We start from the raw sequence: 20,356 nt of genomic DNA, 5'->3' as shown, positions 1-20,356 counted from the left end.
GGACAGATTATCATGTCGACAACGTACGTGTGAAACAGCATTTTCACTTCGAAAACGGCGATTTCGCTTTCACGCCGCGGGCGGCAGTCTTCTTTGAGCGTAGTGGGTGTTATGATCGAATCCTAAGTGCCGATTATCAACAATCTATCATGGTCAATGTAGTGTCCCCTCTGGATGCCCAGAAACAAACCAGCATCGGAATTATTATAGAAATAAAGGACGACGCGCTGACCATTAACGAAGTTTATGGGCAAGGGCGAGAGGAAAGCCAAAAATTAACTTGCCGAGTCCGTTAATTTGGCTTTCCTCGAACCCGCGCCTAAACGTTAATGGTCAGAGCGGAGTCTGTTATTTCCATTATATTATCAACGAACCGGAGAAAACCGACAAAATTTGCGAAACTTTTCGGAGCGAACGACAATTGGGCCCCAGATCTGAGCAATACGCGACGCACTGTCACTTGGCCCACAAGTGCTCCATTTTATTTTGTGATTGGTTATGATTTACGTTTGAGCTGTAAAGTTACGATACTTTTGGTTCTTTATCTTATTATTCATATTCACGGGCATGTAAACAGACCATTACTGTGTATTTGTGGTCAGTCACGTGATTCAGCTCGACCAATCAAAATGCGACAGGCAGGGCATGGTAATATAATATATTCGAAACCAAGCTCACGGAGACAATTTGCGTTTTATGGATGTTGATTGGCTCAAACACCTTGCCCTTCAATTACTATAATACTATTTGAGACAAACCCATGGTACATTACCGAGACCTCGATGGTATACAAACACACATACCATCCTCCTCAGTTGTTCCTGGAAATAACTTTAAATCTTTTAACAGTGGTCTAAATTTACTCATTAGACTTAGGCCTACATTCGACACGAAGACCCAAATCAGCCACAACCAAAATGAAGTGACGTCACAGCGATTAAAATCTTTTGTGGTTAACGTAGTTTTAAGGAAAACTTGCGATTCGTAAAATCACGCAAAGTCTGCATGCTATGAGTTCATGACCCATGGTTAAACAGCTTCTTCGAAGAAGTAATCTCACTGACAAAACCATTGGATAAACCTAAAACCAATATACAGCCGCAGACGTAATGTTACGACCATGCTGACGTTGATTTTGCCCATAGAGAGTAGAGGGGGCCCTCTACTGTTTCCTTTAATGTTACTCGTCGTCGTTCAGGTAGTTCGCGCGTCGAAAATGAATGTCTTAAACTTTTGCTCCATCTTTCCTCAAGCAAACTTCTAACCAATGTCTTTCAAGTTCAAAAATAAAAATTCGGGATACCGTGAAAATTCTGGTACCGGAGAAACAAATTACCCAATATTTACCCATATTTGAAATTCAAAATGGCTGCTATCCCTGTGGTATGTCTGTGGGAGAAAATAAAATATGCGATTTTCACAAAACTAAGCCGGTGAAAAAAGCTTTAAAATGAGCCTCCACAGGTGGTAGGCCAAGGTAATATTGTAAAAGTTTGAGAGTCCGAATATCTGTCCCCGAGGTTGACGAACTCGAGAATCAATCAGCACTTAGTGAAACTAAATTCAGAGATTCTTTCATAAACTTCTTCGAAGAAGTAATTGAACAAAATAAATAGGGAAACATACACCCCGTCACTTCAAGATCAAGTTTGCAAATCAATTAGCTTTTCGGAATTAGTGAAGTCACGGTTATAGAGGTCCTCTAGTTCGTGGGTTAATGCGTAACACTATTGCGTCAGTGAGAATATTCAGAATAGAAACAGCTGCAGTCCCACGCTCCATCACAGGGGATGTGTGATAACGAGTGCATAATGCAGTCACTGCATGAAAAAATCTCGAGTCAACACGTTTCTGTAAGTACGACCGCGGTGCAGGAAAAGTTCTGTAAACATGGTTAAGCCAATGTGTATAGCTTGGTGCGTTTAGGTTATACAGTATTATGCTGTTTGCGTACGTATAGCAGTACTGTATGCTTCGAAGCTGGAGATCAAAGTCGAGCTTGTCGTAAAGGCAAACGTGTGGGAGGCTGGATAAGTGCGTGTAAAACTTTGCTAGGGTAGGCATGAGCACTACAACAGAATTGATTTTTAAACACATCACTTTTGAAATCAGTTCAAAGCGTTTTGATTTGGTAAGCTTGAGCTTGAGGCTGCAATAAAGTCGTTTGAAGACTCTTAGGCCCAATATGTACTCTGTCATATCCGACCTTGTACGGAAACTTACATTTGAGGGTTTTAGTGATCACTTTGTTAGTTTAGCGTGAACTTTGAAGTAAATTTCCTGCCTGTGTTGAAATAGAAATTGACTATTAAACCGATTTTTCATTTTTGGACGTAAATAAAATTCTATAAAAATGTGACGATCTTGAGGTTCCATCGTTGTCTGATTTAGTCGTTTTAATTACAATCTGTCGGGCATCATTAAAACTCGCTTCATAAAACACGCTGACACAATGTTCAAATTTTACGCTAGAACCGCCTGCCAACCCTTGTTTTTGAGGCTGATACAGAAGGCAACAGTAGGAAAGTAAATTATAGAGGGCGAGGTGCTAATTTACAGGATGATAAATTATTTAAATTAGGTAAGTGCTGCAGGGGACAAACATGTGCACTAAGAGCCCCATTCAAATACACAAAGCATCAATTTTGATGTCGTAAACAATGAACGTGAAAATGGAAAGTGATGATGCTGTTGAATCGGTGCGGTTCAATTTGAAATAAATGCTTAAATAGTGTCAAGGTCAGTCGATATAGCAGATACAACGTAGCTTTTCAAATTATTAGGGAGGCGGTGCCATCTGAAATGATGAAATACAAACCATACAGTAACACAAAAATTACAAGAGGAAATTGCACTTTAAAGATTAGGAGGTAAAGAGAAAAATAGAAGGATCAGCTATCACAAAAGGTTACATTGTTACGTTAAACCATATTTCATCTTCACAGTGGCCATTTAATCCCACCTCCAATTTCTTTAATGATTTTGTAAATTCTATTAAAGATGTAAATTATCGTCTGATTTCCGTACATTACACTCATGTTATAAAAGGGCACAATATATCGTAGCGGATCTGGGTGATTTTTTTTCTATGCATGTAATTTGATTTCTCCGTGATTAATCGATATCGAGTCGTTTGGAGCGTGTTTGGGATTGTCAGTTTAACCTTTTGGCTGCTGTAATTTTTCCCACCAAAATTTTAATGCAATATGTTACCAATTTTTGTGAACGTTTCTGTAAGTTTTTTCATAATTTTGGACCAAATGGATATCACATTTTATCGTCTACAGTTTTTTATCAAAATTTTGGAAAAATCAGAAACAAAATTGACTGTGGTATATTTTATAAAGGTGGCAAAAATAGACTGGCGCTCAAAGGGTAAAAAAATTAAAAATCTTAAGAGTAAGAATGTCTGTGCATTCAAATCATGTGAATGAAATGTCAAAAAGTCACAGAAATCACCGTCTCACATGACACGGTTAATACTGCAACGGAAATTAAAATCCGGAGTATCACAATAGAACAGAAACACACAGAGAAAAACGATGACTCCAGGCTAGACATAACTTGATATCTACAGAAACCAAACATGCGCAGAGTGTCGCCTGACCAATTAACATTTACATATGCAGATGATGATGATGATTTCTCTAGCATAAAGCTCGGATTCAAAGAGAAAAATGTGCATGTACAACTTACAGTACATTGATAAAAAATAGTAATCAAACGATACTTAAAATGCCTTGAAATTTAGTTAGATAAATTATTGACACTGAAACGAATGGCTATGGATACGTAGTGACATACAGTCAGTATTTTACACACGCAAAGATCGGTCAATGCACTCTCGCGCTTCAACTAATACGTTTCAGAGGCAATTATGAAATCATATTTTACACATTGGATCGAAGTGTCAGCATTTGTAATAAATTTTCTTTTTCCCATACTATACATAGTGAACTTCACTTTGGCGGATGAATATCAGGTCACCATGGTAACAGAGGAAAATAACGTAAATCACCCCTCTACATGTGTAAACATTATCCGTGCTACTAAAAGATGTCAGGTATGAGAATATTATATCATCCTGTCTTAATTCAGACAGTGTGGAATATAATATGTTTCCACTATATAGTTAGAATACTTATACCGACCAATCCCAAGTGAATTTGTTTCACCATTTCATCATGTTACAAGGCACAGAGATGCCGACAGTCTATTCGACGCACACGACTAATGATAATTAGGTCGCGGAAGGATACAGTAGCGGTTTTCAGACTGATAAATGTGTGTTCGGTCGCAGGAGTATCGAAATCTCTAGCCGTCGCCTCGGTTAGCATGGAGTGTCTGCAAGCACAGTAGCTTGTCTTGTTGACGTTGCATTTTTTGGTGGAAATTTTGCCGCAAACCGTAATTGCTCGTGAAAATGCGTGAAATCGTGCACTTACAAGCAGGACAGTGTGGAAACCAGATCGGTGCCAAGGTGAGACAATCCTTAATTTACGAAATTTTTCTGAGAAAATTTCTGCCTTCTTTCGCCAAGAGGAGAGATCCTCTGGTGCATTAATTCGGGAAGACAGTGTACTGAGGGGAATGGTTCGGCACAAGATATCAGTTGAGTTGTTACCTAATATTGACATTCCTACGGGATCATCGTACTTTTGGGGTCAATGCGAGGTATATGTGTGAAACAAATCTCCCTACTGACGCCCCAGATATACGATGTGTGCTCATTGCATACCGAAGATGCAGCTTACACAGACACTACTACAGATAATATGTATGCAGGGTTCTTTTAATATTCAAATATTCATTTATTAGCCTTGTGAGTCATACTCTTCTTATTTAGCTATCCCGTCTCCCTTGGTGACGGTGATGGAGATCTCACCTGCTGTCTCTTTTGTATCTGGGTGTGGTTGTTGTCAAGGTTTTTCGGATTTGCATTTCAACAGAGCTATAATAGCCGACGGTTCAATACGACTTGAAAGGGGCATCGTGTGAGCTCAAAAACAATTGGAGAGAGTAATAAAAAGCAAATGTAATAGCAAAAAAAACTAGATCATACGGACATCTTCGAGGGTGCTAGAATAAAAGACACTAGGAAGAATACGAGAGAGAGAGAGAGAGAGAGAGAGAGAGAGAGAGAGAGAGAGAGAGAGAGAGAGAGAGAGAGAGAGAAGAGAGAGAGAGAGAGAGAGAGAGAGTCTTGTGAGATGATCGTCGCGCCCTTTGTTTGTGTTGCATTGGTTTGCGAAGCAATCAACCGAATGATTATGAACGTAGTTACAAATAGCCTCTTTTCTAGTAATTTCCACGTTAGCGTATCCTGCAAATAATACTCTATATTGTCTCAGCGTGTGTGCGGAATTTCAAGAACATAGAAATTTCTTTATTGTGAAAAAGATAATTCGACCTTGTAACCATTAAAGTCGTCACCACTTTATACGACTATTGCATAAATAAAATATCAGTGACAGTCAATATCAATAAGTCATGAAATCAGACACGCATTAGAGCATTACTGAGGCATGTTGCATGAACCAATCACGTTACTACAGGGGAGAATTAATAATTATAATTATCACCGATGTAATGATCAGAAATTTCAGCTGTCTTGTTATTATGTCAGAACTAATTAAACTATGGGCCCTTGCTAGGGTGTATTTTGAAAAAAAAACACCTAAAAAATTTGTCAGTTGTATTCATGGTTGAATATGATATTAATTTAATATCGATTTCCGTCGGAGCAGTCGGGATCAGTTTGACGAAAATCGGTCATTACGAAAATCGAAAATGGGTAGAGAACACGATTTGCTTGGTTTCTTTCTCGAGTGGAAGGTGCGATACTTGTATTGAGGCGCAGCTAAGGGATGAAATGACTTCATTAAAATGTATGTATGCATAGCATGAGATACCGTCTGCCGTATTTCAATATTCCACACCGCTTGATAATATTGCTTTTCGCCGTTGGTAAACGTCGATGACTCAACATCTTACACCATGCGACTGGCAGTACATTCACATGCGTGACCTTTGTTTGACCTCGGCGGAGGTGTTCGGTGACAGCATACAAAATAATATCTGTCTGGCAGGCGTGTCTACCAGCAGCTAACTTTCTGAATTCAAATCGTTTTCGTTTCTCACGTCTGTAGCTCTTGTTTTATGCCATATTATGCTCTTATCCGTATATGTCAGCTGCAAGCTACATAAGCAAAGGGTACTATATATACGCTTTTAGGGTGGGGTGGAGACAAATTTTTTAACAGTTTTGGTAGATGTTAGAAACTTATTCATAACATCGTAAATCTGATGTCCATTTCTTGTTCGAGAAAACAACAGTCACTCCGAATATAAAGTATTATAAAATTCCCGAACAGCAAAGTTTCTTGACGGGGTCATTAATGTCCGCTGTCAGGCAAACCCATGTTTACCCTGAACTAGATTAAGACAGGTCTGAGGCTCAAAGCGACATTCGACAAATTGTTTATATATATATATATATATATATATATATATATATATATATATATATATATAATATATATATATATATATATATATATATATATTATATATATCATTTAACTGAGTTTGTGTTAACAGAATGAAAATATATCTTTTCGAAGTAGTGAAGGAACATAATTGTTGGTGCCATTGAGTTCATTGCTGAAGAATACCGGGAAAATATCCATTGCTGATCCAGACATATTGATTCACTTTTATTTTTTAGTTCTGGGAAGTCATATCAGATGAACACGGTATTGACCCAACCGGTGCCTATCACGGCGATTCAGATCTGCAGCTAGAAAGGATAAACGTTTACTACAATGAAGCCACCGGCGGCAGATACGTTCCCCGTGCCATTCTCATGGATTTGGAGCCCGGCACCATGGACTCTGTCCGCTCTGGACCATTCGGTCAGATCTTCAGGCCAGACAACTTCGTCTTCGGTAAGTCTGAACTGGTAGCATTTTTTACATGAAACACATATAATTACCAGCATTAGCATAATTATCACCATCACCACCACCATCACCACCACCACCACCACCACCATCATCATCATCATCATCATCATCATCATCATCATCATCATCAACAACAACATCATCATCATCATCATCATTATCATCATCATCACCGCTACCACCACCATCATCGTCGTATTTGTCATCTTGTTGTTTTCTGATCTCGATGATAATGATGATGATGATGATGATGATGATGATGATGATGTTTGTTATGATGATGATGATGATGATGATGATGATGATGATGATGATGATTATAATGATGATATAATTGTCGTCTACATCGTCGTTGTCAACACCATCGCTATCATTATCAAAATAAACACCATCACCATCTTAACATCACCACTGATTTCAATATGGCCGTCGTTATGACTACCAGAAAATCGATTTAAAAGCAAACCGGTCTATTTCTCCCTATGTCTTTATAGGTCAGAGTGGTGCTGGTAACAATTGGGCAAAAGGTCACTACACAGAGGGCGCTGAACTGATAGACTCTGTTCTCGATGTCGTTCGAAAGGAAGCCGAAAGCTGCGACTGTCTTCAGGTACTTACACTATGAAAATATCCTGAATAAGCTGTAAAAACATTTATTTATAATCTTTTACAATTTTTAAAATTGCATAATTCCACGGTTGTCTTGAACAAGCCAGCTTTCATTTACTTGTTGTTCACGGTAATTCGAGTAAGGTGCCCTAAATAAAATTCTGTATGAGTCCGCGTGCTGGTAGGTTTTCAGAGAAAATGAAGAAAACAAACATGGTGTTAACTCTAGTACAAATGGAATTATTATTCAGAAAGAAACCAAATAAAAATGAGCTTATGTTTTTCTGTTTGTTTTTTTTTATCTGGATGGCTGCTATGTTTTTTCAAAAATCCAACGACGACAAACAAATATCTTTATGGGTCAATCATGTATTTCTCAAACAACGCAGTATGTCTCCTATCACATGTCTTGCATCGATTTTAACGAAGTATGTCCATCTTGGTAAAAATTTACAAATTTACAAAATAATACCGACAAAGAAACAAAAGTACATGTTTAATATACCACTACATACTAAAACACGAACTCGTTCCATTGCTATTGTAGGGCTTCCAGCTCACACATTCCCTTGGCGGTGGTACTGGCTCAGGTATGGGTACTCTTCTGATCAGCAAAATCCGTGAAGAATATCCAGATCGTATCATGAACACGATCAGCGTTGTACCATCACCCAAAGTATCAGACACTGTTGTCGAACCCTACAATTGTACTCTTTCCGTGCATCAGTTGGTAGAAAACACAGACGAAACCTTCTGCATCGACAATGAAGCTCTCTACGATATCTGCTTCCGTACCCTGAAATTGACAACCCCAACCTATGGTGACTTGAACCATCTCGTATCTGCCACAATGAGCGGTGTCACCACCTGCCTGCGATTCCCAGGTCAATTGAATGCTGATCTACGCAAACTGGCTGTCAACATGGTACCATTCCCACGTCTTCACTTCTTCATGCCTGGCTTTGCCCCACTTACCAGCCGTGGTAGCCAGCAATACCGTGCCCTGACTGTACCAGAGCTGACCCAACAGATGTTTGACGCCAAGAACATGATGGCTGCCTGCGATCCTCGCCACGGCCGTTACCTCACTGTCGCCGCCATTTTCCGTGGTCGTATGTCCATGAAGGAAGTTGACGAGCAGATGTTGAACGTCCAGAACAAGAACAGCAGCTACTTCGTCGAATGGATCCCCAACAACGTCAAGACCGCCGTCTGCGACATCCCACCACGCGGTCTGAAAATGTCTGTGTGCTTCATCGGCAACAGCACCGCCATCCAAGAATTGTTCAAGCGTGTCTCCGAGCAGTTCACCGCCATGTTCCGTCGTAAGGCTTTCTTGCATTGGTACACTGGTGAAGGTATGGATGAAATGGAATTCACCGAGGCCGAGTCCAACATGAATGATCTGGTGTCTGAATACCAACAATACCAGGATGCCACTGCAGACGAGGAAGGTGAATTTGATGAAGACGAAGGAGACCCGGATGAGGAGGCTTAAGTTGCGGTTTCCATGAAAACAGGTCTACAATTTCTCCAATTTACACTGCAGACATTGCTCCGTCTCTTCTCCGAGCTTCTTGAAGTTGTGACGTCAATTTTCCGTAGAAAGACACCCGAGAATCTCTTGTTAACCTGTAATGTATGGTCGACTTTTATCGATTTCCTGAACTCTTCACACATCAGTGACAATAATCGAGAGAGCGAACACGATACACGATTCTGCCGGATTTTCCATGTGCAGAACTAAGAAACATTTCTGACACTTAAGACGACTTACAGATTTGCACTTTTTGTACGTTTTTTTAATTTGCTGTCTTGTATGTGGTTATACATAGTTCTTATCTGTTGTAACAATCTTATAGTAAAATAAAGCTATACAAATACAGCACAATAACGTATGTATTTGTCTTTCACACTATCAGAATATCAAACGCCACAATAGCAGTAGGAATGTACTTCTTCTATACTTCTTCCGTGGCTCGTTGTAATACATCATAGCCTCGAAAAACACAACGCCTTGTGTACAACATGGATAATATTGTTGACAGACGAATTCCAGTCGGGACCTGAAATTCAGTTGTCAGCGATACATGTTGTGTCGACAAGCATTTCAACATGATGAAAAAAGATCTTAAGAAAACAACAACAACAACAAACTCTGTTTTGCAGACAGAAGAAAAATACTTGAAAGTAGATCAAATGTTACAGCCAGTGGAGCTTAAAATTACGAGACTGAGGAATAAAATGAAAATGAGAAAAAGATTAAACGAACGGGTTTCCGTGTACATTCGTCTTTTGTGAATTGATGCTGTATTCAGAACACTTACCCCTACACTAAAAACACATCAACAAAAATAACCATGACCTTGCAAAAATTCCTCATGGCCCTAAGACGTCAGAAAATGAAGCTTTTCCAGAGCTGCAGTGCCTAGTGTACTTATTTGCATAGTATAACGCGACATTTACCAGTCTATTTCGTTGATTACATGCAAAACAGGCGACCATCGGACCATTCATTACAATATTATGATTCCACACTGGTGTAGATATTTGCAGATTACGGTCTTCAACTTCTTCCGATCAGTAATGCATCAGTGCTAGTATATTGGTCGAGCAATCGGGAAACCCTTCCCTTAATTATTAGGCTATCGACGATTATCCTAAATTTCCAATATTCCTGTGTTTATTTATTATGAGTCAATTAGTTTATGTGTTCAACACCAGGCTTTTCGCAGCCAAAAGATTTTCTCTTCATAAGGAATATACTCAGTTATATAATAACCGTCCGTGTCTTGACGACACTGCTGATTCCATGTGTCACTTTCGTTAATGTCTGCGTTTTGTGACATTATAGTCTACCACATGACACGTGCTGAGAAAGAAACTGTCATGAAAAGTAGTAAGGTGTGCTGTCTCGCTTCCTCTCAACAAAGAGTTCATGAATATGTATTATGAAGTGCAACAAGTTGATTGAATTCGTTTTAAACACAACGTTATAAGCGATTTTAAATTCATGAACAAAAGCCTAATTAATTTTCCGATTATTGTAGCTCGTAAAGTTTTTGATATCGATCGCATGAAATTTTTATTAAATATAAATAACGAAAAATGAGGTTCTTTTGAAAATTCTACTATTCTCTCTCTCTCTCTCTCTCTCTCTCTCTCTCTCTCTCTCTCTCTCTCTCTCTCTCTCTCTCTCTCTCTCTCTCTCTCTCTCATTCTCTCTGTCTCTCTCATGTCATAAAATCATAGATAATTATGATTTAATTAGTAAACCGTCAGAAATGAAGACAGTACATTACGTCTTAGCTGGGAAGAGTCGCCTTAACGTGGTTGATTAAGAATTTATTGCTTGAAGCTCTTAACGTACGCTTAGGATGCAGAAAAGATTTGTAAGACAGCTTGAACTCAGATTGAAAAGATCGAATAATAATCGCAAATTGCCGTAAATATAATAATGTGCTATGTGCTTTGTCCGCTCACTGGCAGAGGAGCACAGCGATTGCGCAATTATAATAAAAGATAAAGCGATGTTGCTCCAGACGTGTGAAAGGTTCGTCTTGGGTAACTATATCATGTTTTGGTCAATGGGACGGGGAAGAGATATGCTCAGTCGGCAATCAAATGATCTGAATAATAAACCAGGTCAGCACACTCCATTTAAGAATAAAATATAGCTAGATTTTCACTAAAGCACGAAAACGTTCCTTCGGAGAGTACAACATAACAAACGCTGGTAGTAGTAATTGTTTATTATTGTGACTTGCAACTCTATGAGTTGCCTATAGCCAAAACGGCCTAGAAATCACTATTCAATTAACTTTTATACGGTACAAAAAGTTGCGGTGTCAAAGAAGCATAAAATATACAAAATTCGTGAGTAAGCTCGAAATGAACGTAAGGGCATTACATATACAAAACTTCTTTTCGTCTAAAAATGCTTTTTCAGTAAATTTTGCAAACTGCCTAACAGGCTCAGAAAACATGTATTTTAGTTTATCTGTGATAGGTGTATCCCAAATTGTGTCCAGAATTGTTCCAAGACTGTACATACGTCATAGCTGCTGATATTGTTGGCTGGTAATGAGAAGTATGGGTCGATCATAGACAATGTATGGGACACAAAAGGAACGATTGGCGCGTTTCGAAAAAGCGAATGTGTGGTTATAAAAAGTTGATGGCGAATTTGAATAGATAACCTTTTTTGACATTTATCCGACGTCTTCTCTACCAAAAGAGTTGGAGAGGTCCGGCTACTGTTCTGATAGGAGGAGCAAGCGAACAGAGACGAATTTTACTTACAAATATTTATAGGGTAAATTGATGAATCCCAGTGACAGATGAGACCTGCTCTCGTTCAATAAGGGAACGAGCACAATTAACGGCAGGGGAGCTGGCTGGAAGAGAAAATATGTGGTGCATATATTTTTACAGCCCCCCCCTAACACCAGCAAAAAATTTAGTGGCCCCCCCCCCATCACCGGCAACAAAATTTCTGTGGCCCCCCTTCCCAAAAAGAAAGATTACATGCATGTTTAGCATTTCATATACCGGTATGTTACATGCTTTACTTCAACTGAGTATCTGTATGATGTTTTCAGATGTTGGGAAAAATGTATAACATGACCATTGTGATGCACTTTCCACAACCCAGTGTCTGCCTTTCTATGACTACCTAAGATATTCAATGTTACTCCACTGTAATGACAGTCTGCCATTGGAATAGTCCTTCCTTATAAAAGACCCATTAATGCCATTTTTTTCTCCTTTTTTCAGTATTTTTTTCCTGTGTGTTCACTACGTATATAGTTCTTCCTATAGCATGATGAAATAACCAGTTTCAACCTAGCCTCTGTATCATTACCAACCATTATTATTGTTGACAAATGAAGTCAATTTTCAATATAATATTGCTCATTTTACACATAACAACTGCATTGTGAGGTTTAAGACTTGGTATTTCATTATGCTACAAGAAGTTTAACAAGGAACTCCAGCTTCAACAACGAACAAAATGCTGAAAAATATTCTCTGTCTGTCATGGTGGTAAAAATTTTGGTGGCCCACCCCTTACCTTCCCTGGAATTTTCATGGCCCACCCCAAGGACACTCATTTTTTTCGTGCCCCCCCCCCCCCAATTTTCTCTTCCGGCCTCCCCCTGCCGTTAATGTGCTCGGTCCCTAAAAGTCTAATTGGGTTTTATCTAGGTCACGTGATTTGTCTGTGATTAAATAACATGTACTAAATTGAATTCCTGAAAGATATGAAGTACATTCTGCATTTTGCCATCAATGTAAAAAAGTGCAATTAGTCAATCATATCGATATAGTGGATACATAATACCACTCTTTATCCATACGACGCAGACAGCAATATATAGCCTTTACTGATAAAGCTGTCCTCGTGTGAAGCTGCTGTTGGTGACTGAGCACACTTCACCATAGCAACAAAATGTGGCCTTTCAAATTTTATCGGTCTGATCGGCCAAAGCCCGGAGGGCGAAGGCTTACGACGTGTCATGCTTTTAGCGCACTTGTTTTCATCTGCGAATGGTTTTACAGGCAGATATTCAAACGAATTATGCATACCGGTGTTTCCGTCGGGATAAGATGGCTTTTCTCGGAAGCTATGCTGTGGATGGACATTAATGGCGAGTCAATCGATCGTCTCTATGGATGGCAATTCTCTTTCTGGTAAAAGAAGTGCGTTCACAACTCTGAACTTTCCATTTTCGCGTGGAGAGTAATAAGAATACGAGAGGTTTTTGAAACAAATCCGAATGCTCAATACAGAAGATTTTACATTTCTCGTATTGATGAAATTTGGATACTTTCACCACAGATTCAACCAGCTGCAGGCCGTCAGTTCTCAACATATTTCTTTACAAATTGTCTTTGCTGTTTTAGGTGTATTTTTGGTACGAGTAACAGTCATTCTCATAAAATATTTAATGACAGTCTTGGGTATTAAAATGATATATGTACAATAAAATATCAATCTGAAAAACGATTGCTTTCAGATACACTGACACAATTATTTGCCTGTCTGTATGTATGTCTCTGTCTGTCTGTCTGTCTGTCTCTCTCTCTCTCTATCTCTCTGTGTGTGTCTCTCTCTAACAAAACAAGTTCATAATCGTTGATTTACCTCGAACTCACTCTGAAGCACTGTACAACATCGCATCGAGCAATGTTTTGTTGCAGTAAGGGAACACCCTTGCCCTCTAGCGGTTTGCATGTGAATGAAGGTGCTTGTGTATGAATTTGGCAACGATAAATCAATTTTCATCGTATACAATATATATTAAATTATGATATGATATATAATGATATATATATATAATGACATGTTATGATATATATATATAAAAATGACATGTTATGATATATATATAGACTAATATATATATATATATATATATATATATATATATATATATATATATATATATGTATATATAGACTAATAGTTAGCCATTTTTGCTGCATAGTCAAAGTTAAAACGTTAATCTGATAGAACGGGTTACAAGTGAAAGGGCAGTCGTGAAGCCTTCGTTGATGTAGTCAGTGACATCATCTAATTCATTCATGGGTTCATGATTAACAAGCAGTGTGAGGGAAAAAAGTGCTATTGGCGGAGTGATATTGCTAGAGCTAAGGAGAAGGGCCACCTGGGTAATGATATTGCAGGGATTTCTCTCAGTGTCGCACAAGCTATTTTTGTCTACGCTGTAAAGTGCCGCTGCAAGGAAGCCTGCAAAAAAAATTCAAGATGCGAGAAATCGTGCACTTGCAAGCCGGGCAGTGTGGAAACCAAATCGGTGCTAAGGTAGGCCCTCGCTTCGTATATTTCTCCCTTTTTCGTCAATTTATTTCCATTACTTTTCATTCAGTTTTCGAATCTAGACGATGATTCGATGATGTTTCAGAGATGGCAAAATATGCTGTGTATCTTGTATTCTAGGAGCAGTGAAATCAGTTTGTTCAATTTCAGGAATTCACAATTGCTCAAATTTAACGGTACATTGTTAGATGTCCGCATTATATCACGCCCTGTCGACGACTTTTTATGCTAATTGCACTTTTGTCTGAGAACAGAGTAGAATTAGCATTCCGTTCGATGGCGTCATCTTTTAATATTCAAATCACGCCGGCAGTGCATTCATGAAAAATCGGATGATTCATCCTTACTCATCACGTTGCCATGACAACTGGTGAAAGAGGCAGCTCTATCGCATCTTTTTCCCTTCTCGTCCGTCCTTGAACGGCTTTGAATAATTGCTTTCGGCAGAAATAAGTCCCACGTATACGGGTCTGCGCATGTGTATCTCGTTTAATTTCAATTCAGATGACATGATGCCGTGTCTCGACGGCAAAGCAGAGGCCAAGATGTGGCGGCGACATGCACAATGCTGAATTAATATCTAGAACACTTTTTAACAGACATACAAGCATTTCAAGGCATCAAAATTATCACCATCTTGTCGCAAAAACGGATAAAACGTCAGCATTATGAGAATTATCAGATATTACTATACCTCCTCTGTCTACGTGTTAAAATTATATATATATATATATATATATATATATATATATATATATATATATATATAATATATATACACACACACACGAAATCCTCATATGCTATTCTCTTTGGTAATATTTATCTAAAAATTCGGTGTTCATGTAATCTATGTGAAGATCGAATATTATCAGCATTGCAAATTTTTGAAATCGCACGCGCATGAAACGTGCGCTTAGGCAAAATGATGCATAATTTACGTGTCACGTGATTTCCGTTGCTTTTGGATTTAATTCTGTAGCGCATGCCCTGCGCTACAGAAAAAAACTCTCTCTTTGAATTTAAATGTCTTCATATTTATTACACTCGATTTTATAGAGTCAGTTGAGTCAGTTTAACTCCCCCGTCATGATGTAGGAAAGAGTTTTGTTCGCAAACATGAGTCCTTCGTCAGCACAATGCCATGTTTAGTTAGTGGCTGTCGCTACAAATACGGGGTACGGTTAATTCATGCGTAGTCCTGCCATAAAATTCACGACGGCATCCAGTTGTTTGATTCGGCCTACGCTATAGTAGATTAGATCATAGACCCTCGAGAAAAACGTGTTTCTCGAGGGTCTATGATTAGATAGGGACTATTATATGATTTCTTGACGAAACCACATTGCTATTACATGGCCATAAATTTGAACAGTAAGTTGTGAGTGTTTTCCGTTGCTTTTGGATGACATAAAGACAATCATAAAACATTCACTAAAATGAAGATATCTGCTGCATTATCGTCGCGGCGAACAAACGTGCAAGGACTATTATACACGAAAACTGGCTGGCAGCTGACATGCAATTCCAAGGGGAGATCTATTGTGTCTCCCGCCTGCATTAAAGATCAGACAACTAGCTGTCTGAGATTGCCCGATTAAATCATGGCAAGTTTGACGCGATTTGCTATGACGTTTCCCCAGGGAGTGTACAGTTCCATTGTTTGCTAAAAAGTGTGCATGCCACCCTATCGGGTGGGGTTTCCGACTCGTGGTCTAAAATGGGGACATAAATTTTAGCGTAACCAGGGTCAAAAAGTAGGTAAGATTCCAAATTCAATTGATGTCAAAAATATTTTATCACCTAAATTTTTAGCTTTTCCATAAATGCTTTCAGCAAATCATAGTCTTTGCTTGTGACCTGACTGCGCATGCGCTGATTTTTCGCGCCACCAGGCTTTCAACACAATAACGTTTGACCTTGGTCAAAAGTCATAGAGATCTAAAATGAGGTCCTGAAATAACGGGATTTCATTTATAACATGGGGTATGGGAATTTTACCTGTGGGGCCGCACACCTCGCAATATAACAGGTAACACCCCAACGCCCCTACGCTTCCTCCCAATAGCTTCTCGTTTGGTGTAGCTAGTACCAGCCATGGATCCTATGTATATCCATGCACCAACATAACGTTCCTTTGAGAGCCTCAAAAGTGTAATGTACATGCATGTATAAGTAAAGCGGGGAGAACCGGTCATGAGAAACATGTAGACAGCGTATCACATCAATTATGACGGTTCATTACTCGGGCGCCCTGGACATCACGGCTGTTCGTTCCGACACCAACCGAACGCCGTGTAGGTTCTATCATGACGTACCAGTATTAAATCGTTTTCAACTTCGGAAACGAAAGTTTAACAATGGAAAATTTAGGAACTGCAGCAAACTGTCAACGTATTGCGGCATAACTTGCTTGAAACGTGTTTAATTCATCGCTGAGGACGAAATGATTAACATCATGACTAATACAGAATGATGCACTATATTTTTTCTTCTTCCACTCCAGTTTTGGGAAGTCATATCAGATGAACACGGCATTGACCCAACCGGTTGCTATAACGGCGATTCAGATCTGCAGCTTGAAAGGATAAACGTTTACTACAATGAAGCCACCGGCGGCAGATACGTTCCCCGTGCCATTCTCATGGATTTGGAGCCAGGTACCATGGACTCTGTCCGCTCTGGACCATTCGGTCAGATCTTCAGACCAGACAACTTCGTCTTCGGTAAGAAATTCTCTCTCTCTCTCTCTCTCTCTCTCTCTCTCTCTCTCTCTTCTCTCTCTCTCTCTCTCTCTCTCGTTCGATTCGCATTTGCACGATGACGACATAATTACAATCAGCAAATTTATGGTATAGCAGCTTTAAGTTGACAAGCTGTTGACAAACCTTCTATAAACCATTAACATTTATCACAGAATATTCAGCTTTGAGACAAAATAGCCGTTAAATATAACAAAGCGCGTCCCATTCTATTCATCAGGTCAAAGTGGTGCTGGTAACAACTGGGCAAAAGGTCATTACACAGAGGGCGCTGAACTGATAGACTCTGTTCTCGATGTCGTGCGCAAAGAAACAGAAAGTTGTGATTGCTTACAGGTAAGGCTTCTCAGTGAAATAATTTCTGAAATGTTGGACCTTTCATATACTTTGATCCTGTGAAGATGCAAAGAAAAGATAGAGATAGATGTGGAATCGACAGACAGAAAGACAGTGCAGACAGACAGGCAGACTCAAAGAGTTTCAAATTGACAGAAATCAATGAAAAGGCGGGAATTTCGAGTAATGCGGAATATGATAAGTATCAATATGATTCATTTTATTTGTGTCATTTGAACAGGGGTTCCAATTGGCACATTCACTTGGCGGTGGTACTGGCTCGGGTATGGGTACTCTTCTGATCAGCAAAATCCGTGAAGAATATCCAGATCGTATCATGAACACATTCAGCGTTGTACCATCACCCAAAGTATCAGACACTGTTGTAGAACCCTACAACTGCACTTTGTCGATACACCAGCTTGTAGAGAACACAGACGAAACCTTCTGCATCGACAACGAAGCCCTGTACGACATATGCTTCCGTACCTTAAAACTGACGACCCCAACCTACGGCGACTTGAACCATCTTGTATCTGCAACAATGAGCGGTGTCACTACCTGCCTGCGTTTCCCAGGCCAGCTGAATGCTGATCTCCGTAAACTTGCTGTCAACATGGTACCATTCCCACGTCTTCACTTCTTCATTACCGGGTTCGCTCCTCTGACAAGCAGGGGAAACCAGCAGTATCGCGCTGTCAGTGTGCCTGAGCTGACCATGCAGATGTTCGATGCTAAAAATATGATGGCTGCCTGCGATCCACGACGCGGTCGCTACCTCACTGTCGCCGCCATCTTCCGCGGTCGTATGTCCATGAAGGAAGTTGACGAACAGATGTTAAGCGTTCAGAACAAGAACAGCAGCTACTTCGTCGAATGGATCCCCAACAACGTCAAGACCGCCGTCTGCGACATCCCACCACGCGGCCTAAAGATGTCTGTGTGCTTCATCGGCAACAGCACCGCCATCCAAGAATTGTTCAAGCGTGTCTCCGAGCAGTTCACCGCCATGTTCCGTCGTAAGGCCTTCTTGCATTGGTACACTGGTGAAGGTATGGATGAAATGGAATTCACTGAGGCCGAATCCAACATGAATGACCTGGTGTCTGAATACCAACAATACCAGGATGCAACCGTTGACGAGGGGGGCGAATTTGACGAGGAGGAGGAAGCTGAAGAGGAAGATTAACATACGACATCATTTAGCACATCAGGTCAAAGGATACCGAACAGACTGACTCATTTGTAGAGACTTCTCAGTCAACACAGCGCTTCTCATTTTTTGACTTGGCTTTGCTTACATAAACACCCTTTCAGATAATCACTTAAAATATATACATGTTATTTGACCAATAAACTTGTGCAGACAGACACAAGGAATGGTGTCATTTTGTTTTCTTTTCTCCTGAAAAACTTAGTTTTACAACACTCTGTCAATAGAAAAGACTTCTCTCTTCCCCCTCTTCCCAATTTCTCAATTACTAGCATACCGACATTTACCGACATTTCAATTATGTTGACTATCAACATCTGGCCATCACTGTACGACAACCATGATCAATGAAACCGTTGTCGTGGTGGTGGAGGTGGTGGTGGTGATGGTGATGGTGATGATGATGACGATGACGACGACGACGACGAGGATGATGATGATGGTGGTGGCGACGATGACGACAATGATGATGATGATAATGATGATGATGATAATGATGTCGCTCAAAAGTTTCAGAGAATGTTTTGTTGCTTGATAACTACCCATCCCGCGACGTTTTAGCATGCAATGTTGTCTTCTTTTTTCGTGAAATGACTTAACACGGAAGTGGAAAAAGCCGATGTTTACAAGATAAACAAAGCCTTCTATTCGCTCTTCAAAAAAAGGCTGAGCGATGTAAGGCGAAACTCCAAACAATAATACTAGCGTCAAATCTTAGTATTCTGTAACCTTAAAGGGGCTTGGGAGTTTTTCTCCCCACGTTACGATTTAATATTGACGTTCACACAGTGACGACGACCAACGATCGGCTGCTTGATAACATGCAGAGAGTTCCATCGACCCGTAAAAAGGCAAAGAAAACACCCCGTACATTTTCCGGAAAAGTATCAACGAGAAAATCCTGTCAACGTGATTTAATTTTCAAGTGTCTATTGTGAATTGATGGAAATGTACATCCACTGACTGAAAACCGATTTCATTATTTATTGAAAAACATTATGCCTGTTGCAAGTTCAAGCTTTGAAGTATATGCACGAAACACTGACGATTATTCTGGCAAAGTTAATTATCATCGCCATGGAGTTAAAGCATGTTGACAGTAACAAGCGCCCTCAAGCGACGATTTTCTTTTTATGCCGCCCTCCTTAAGCTATATCTAACTAAAGGTCTATTGACGAATCAAGAATGAATAAAAAGTCAAAACAAAACATTCAAAAAAGATGGATACAAGTTATATCTTTACAATATCGACTTTATATTTTTCCCTCAGATGTACAGTATAATGCTTGGGCGTAAGGGTTTAAATTAAGGTGGGAGGGATTTCCGGCAGTGTACTCAATCATCAATACCTAGTACCTAAAACACAGTATGCCAATAAAGGTTTGCTCTTTCTGTATATTCTCCATTGTCTTTGCCATTGAAAAATCTACGGGGGCTTCCCATCAGCAAACAACTGCCGTCAATTATTTAGATGCTGTAGAAAGCGTTGGGTAAAACGAGAGAGAGAGAGAGAGAGAGAGAGAGAGAGAGAGAGAGGAGGGAGAGAGAGAGAGAGAGAGAGAGAGAGAGAGAGAGAGAGAGAGAGAGAGAGAGAGAGAGAGAGAGAGAGAGAGAGAGAGAGATTTGT

The 20,356-nt window shown here is 39.7% G+C and overlaps 1 protein-coding gene across 3 annotated transcripts; it reads left to right on the top strand.

Annotated features, from left to right (window-relative positions):
- Positions 1-4,266: 4,266 nt before the first annotated feature.
- On the top strand, positions 4,267-18,892 carry LOC139116885 (tubulin beta-4 chain-like). 3 transcript variants are annotated; one of them, XM_070679616.1, is made up of 4 exons: positions 4,267-4,480; positions 6,728-6,947; positions 7,460-7,575; positions 8,122-9,468. In XM_070679616.1, exons 1-4 carry the CDS (start codon positions 4,424-4,426, stop codon positions 9,070-9,072), a joined length of 1,344 nt encoding a protein of 447 aa, XP_070535717.1. In that variant the 5' UTR covers positions 4,267-4,423; the 3' UTR covers positions 9,073-9,468. The 3 variants fall into 3 exon arrangements, with proteins under 3 accessions (XP_070535717.1, XP_070535719.1, XP_070535718.1); XM_070679618.1 differs by lacking the exons at positions 6,728-6,947; positions 7,460-7,575; positions 8,122-9,468 and adding exons at positions 16,925-17,144; positions 17,401-17,516; positions 17,758-18,892 and having other exon boundaries at positions 4,291-4,480; XM_070679617.1 differs by lacking the exons at positions 4,267-4,480; positions 6,728-6,947; positions 7,460-7,575; positions 8,122-9,468 and adding exons at positions 14,230-14,403; positions 16,925-17,144; positions 17,401-17,516; positions 17,758-18,892.
- Positions 18,893-20,356: the final 1,464 nt, after the last annotated feature.

This window comes from Ptychodera flava, chromosome 18 (assembly GCF_041260155.1).
Source record: "Ptychodera flava strain L36383 chromosome 18, AS_Pfla_20210202, whole genome shotgun sequence".
Taxonomy (NCBI): Eukaryota; Metazoa; Hemichordata; class Enteropneusta; family Ptychoderidae; genus Ptychodera; species Ptychodera flava.
This window is presented reverse-complemented; position numbering and strand designations above follow the sequence as displayed.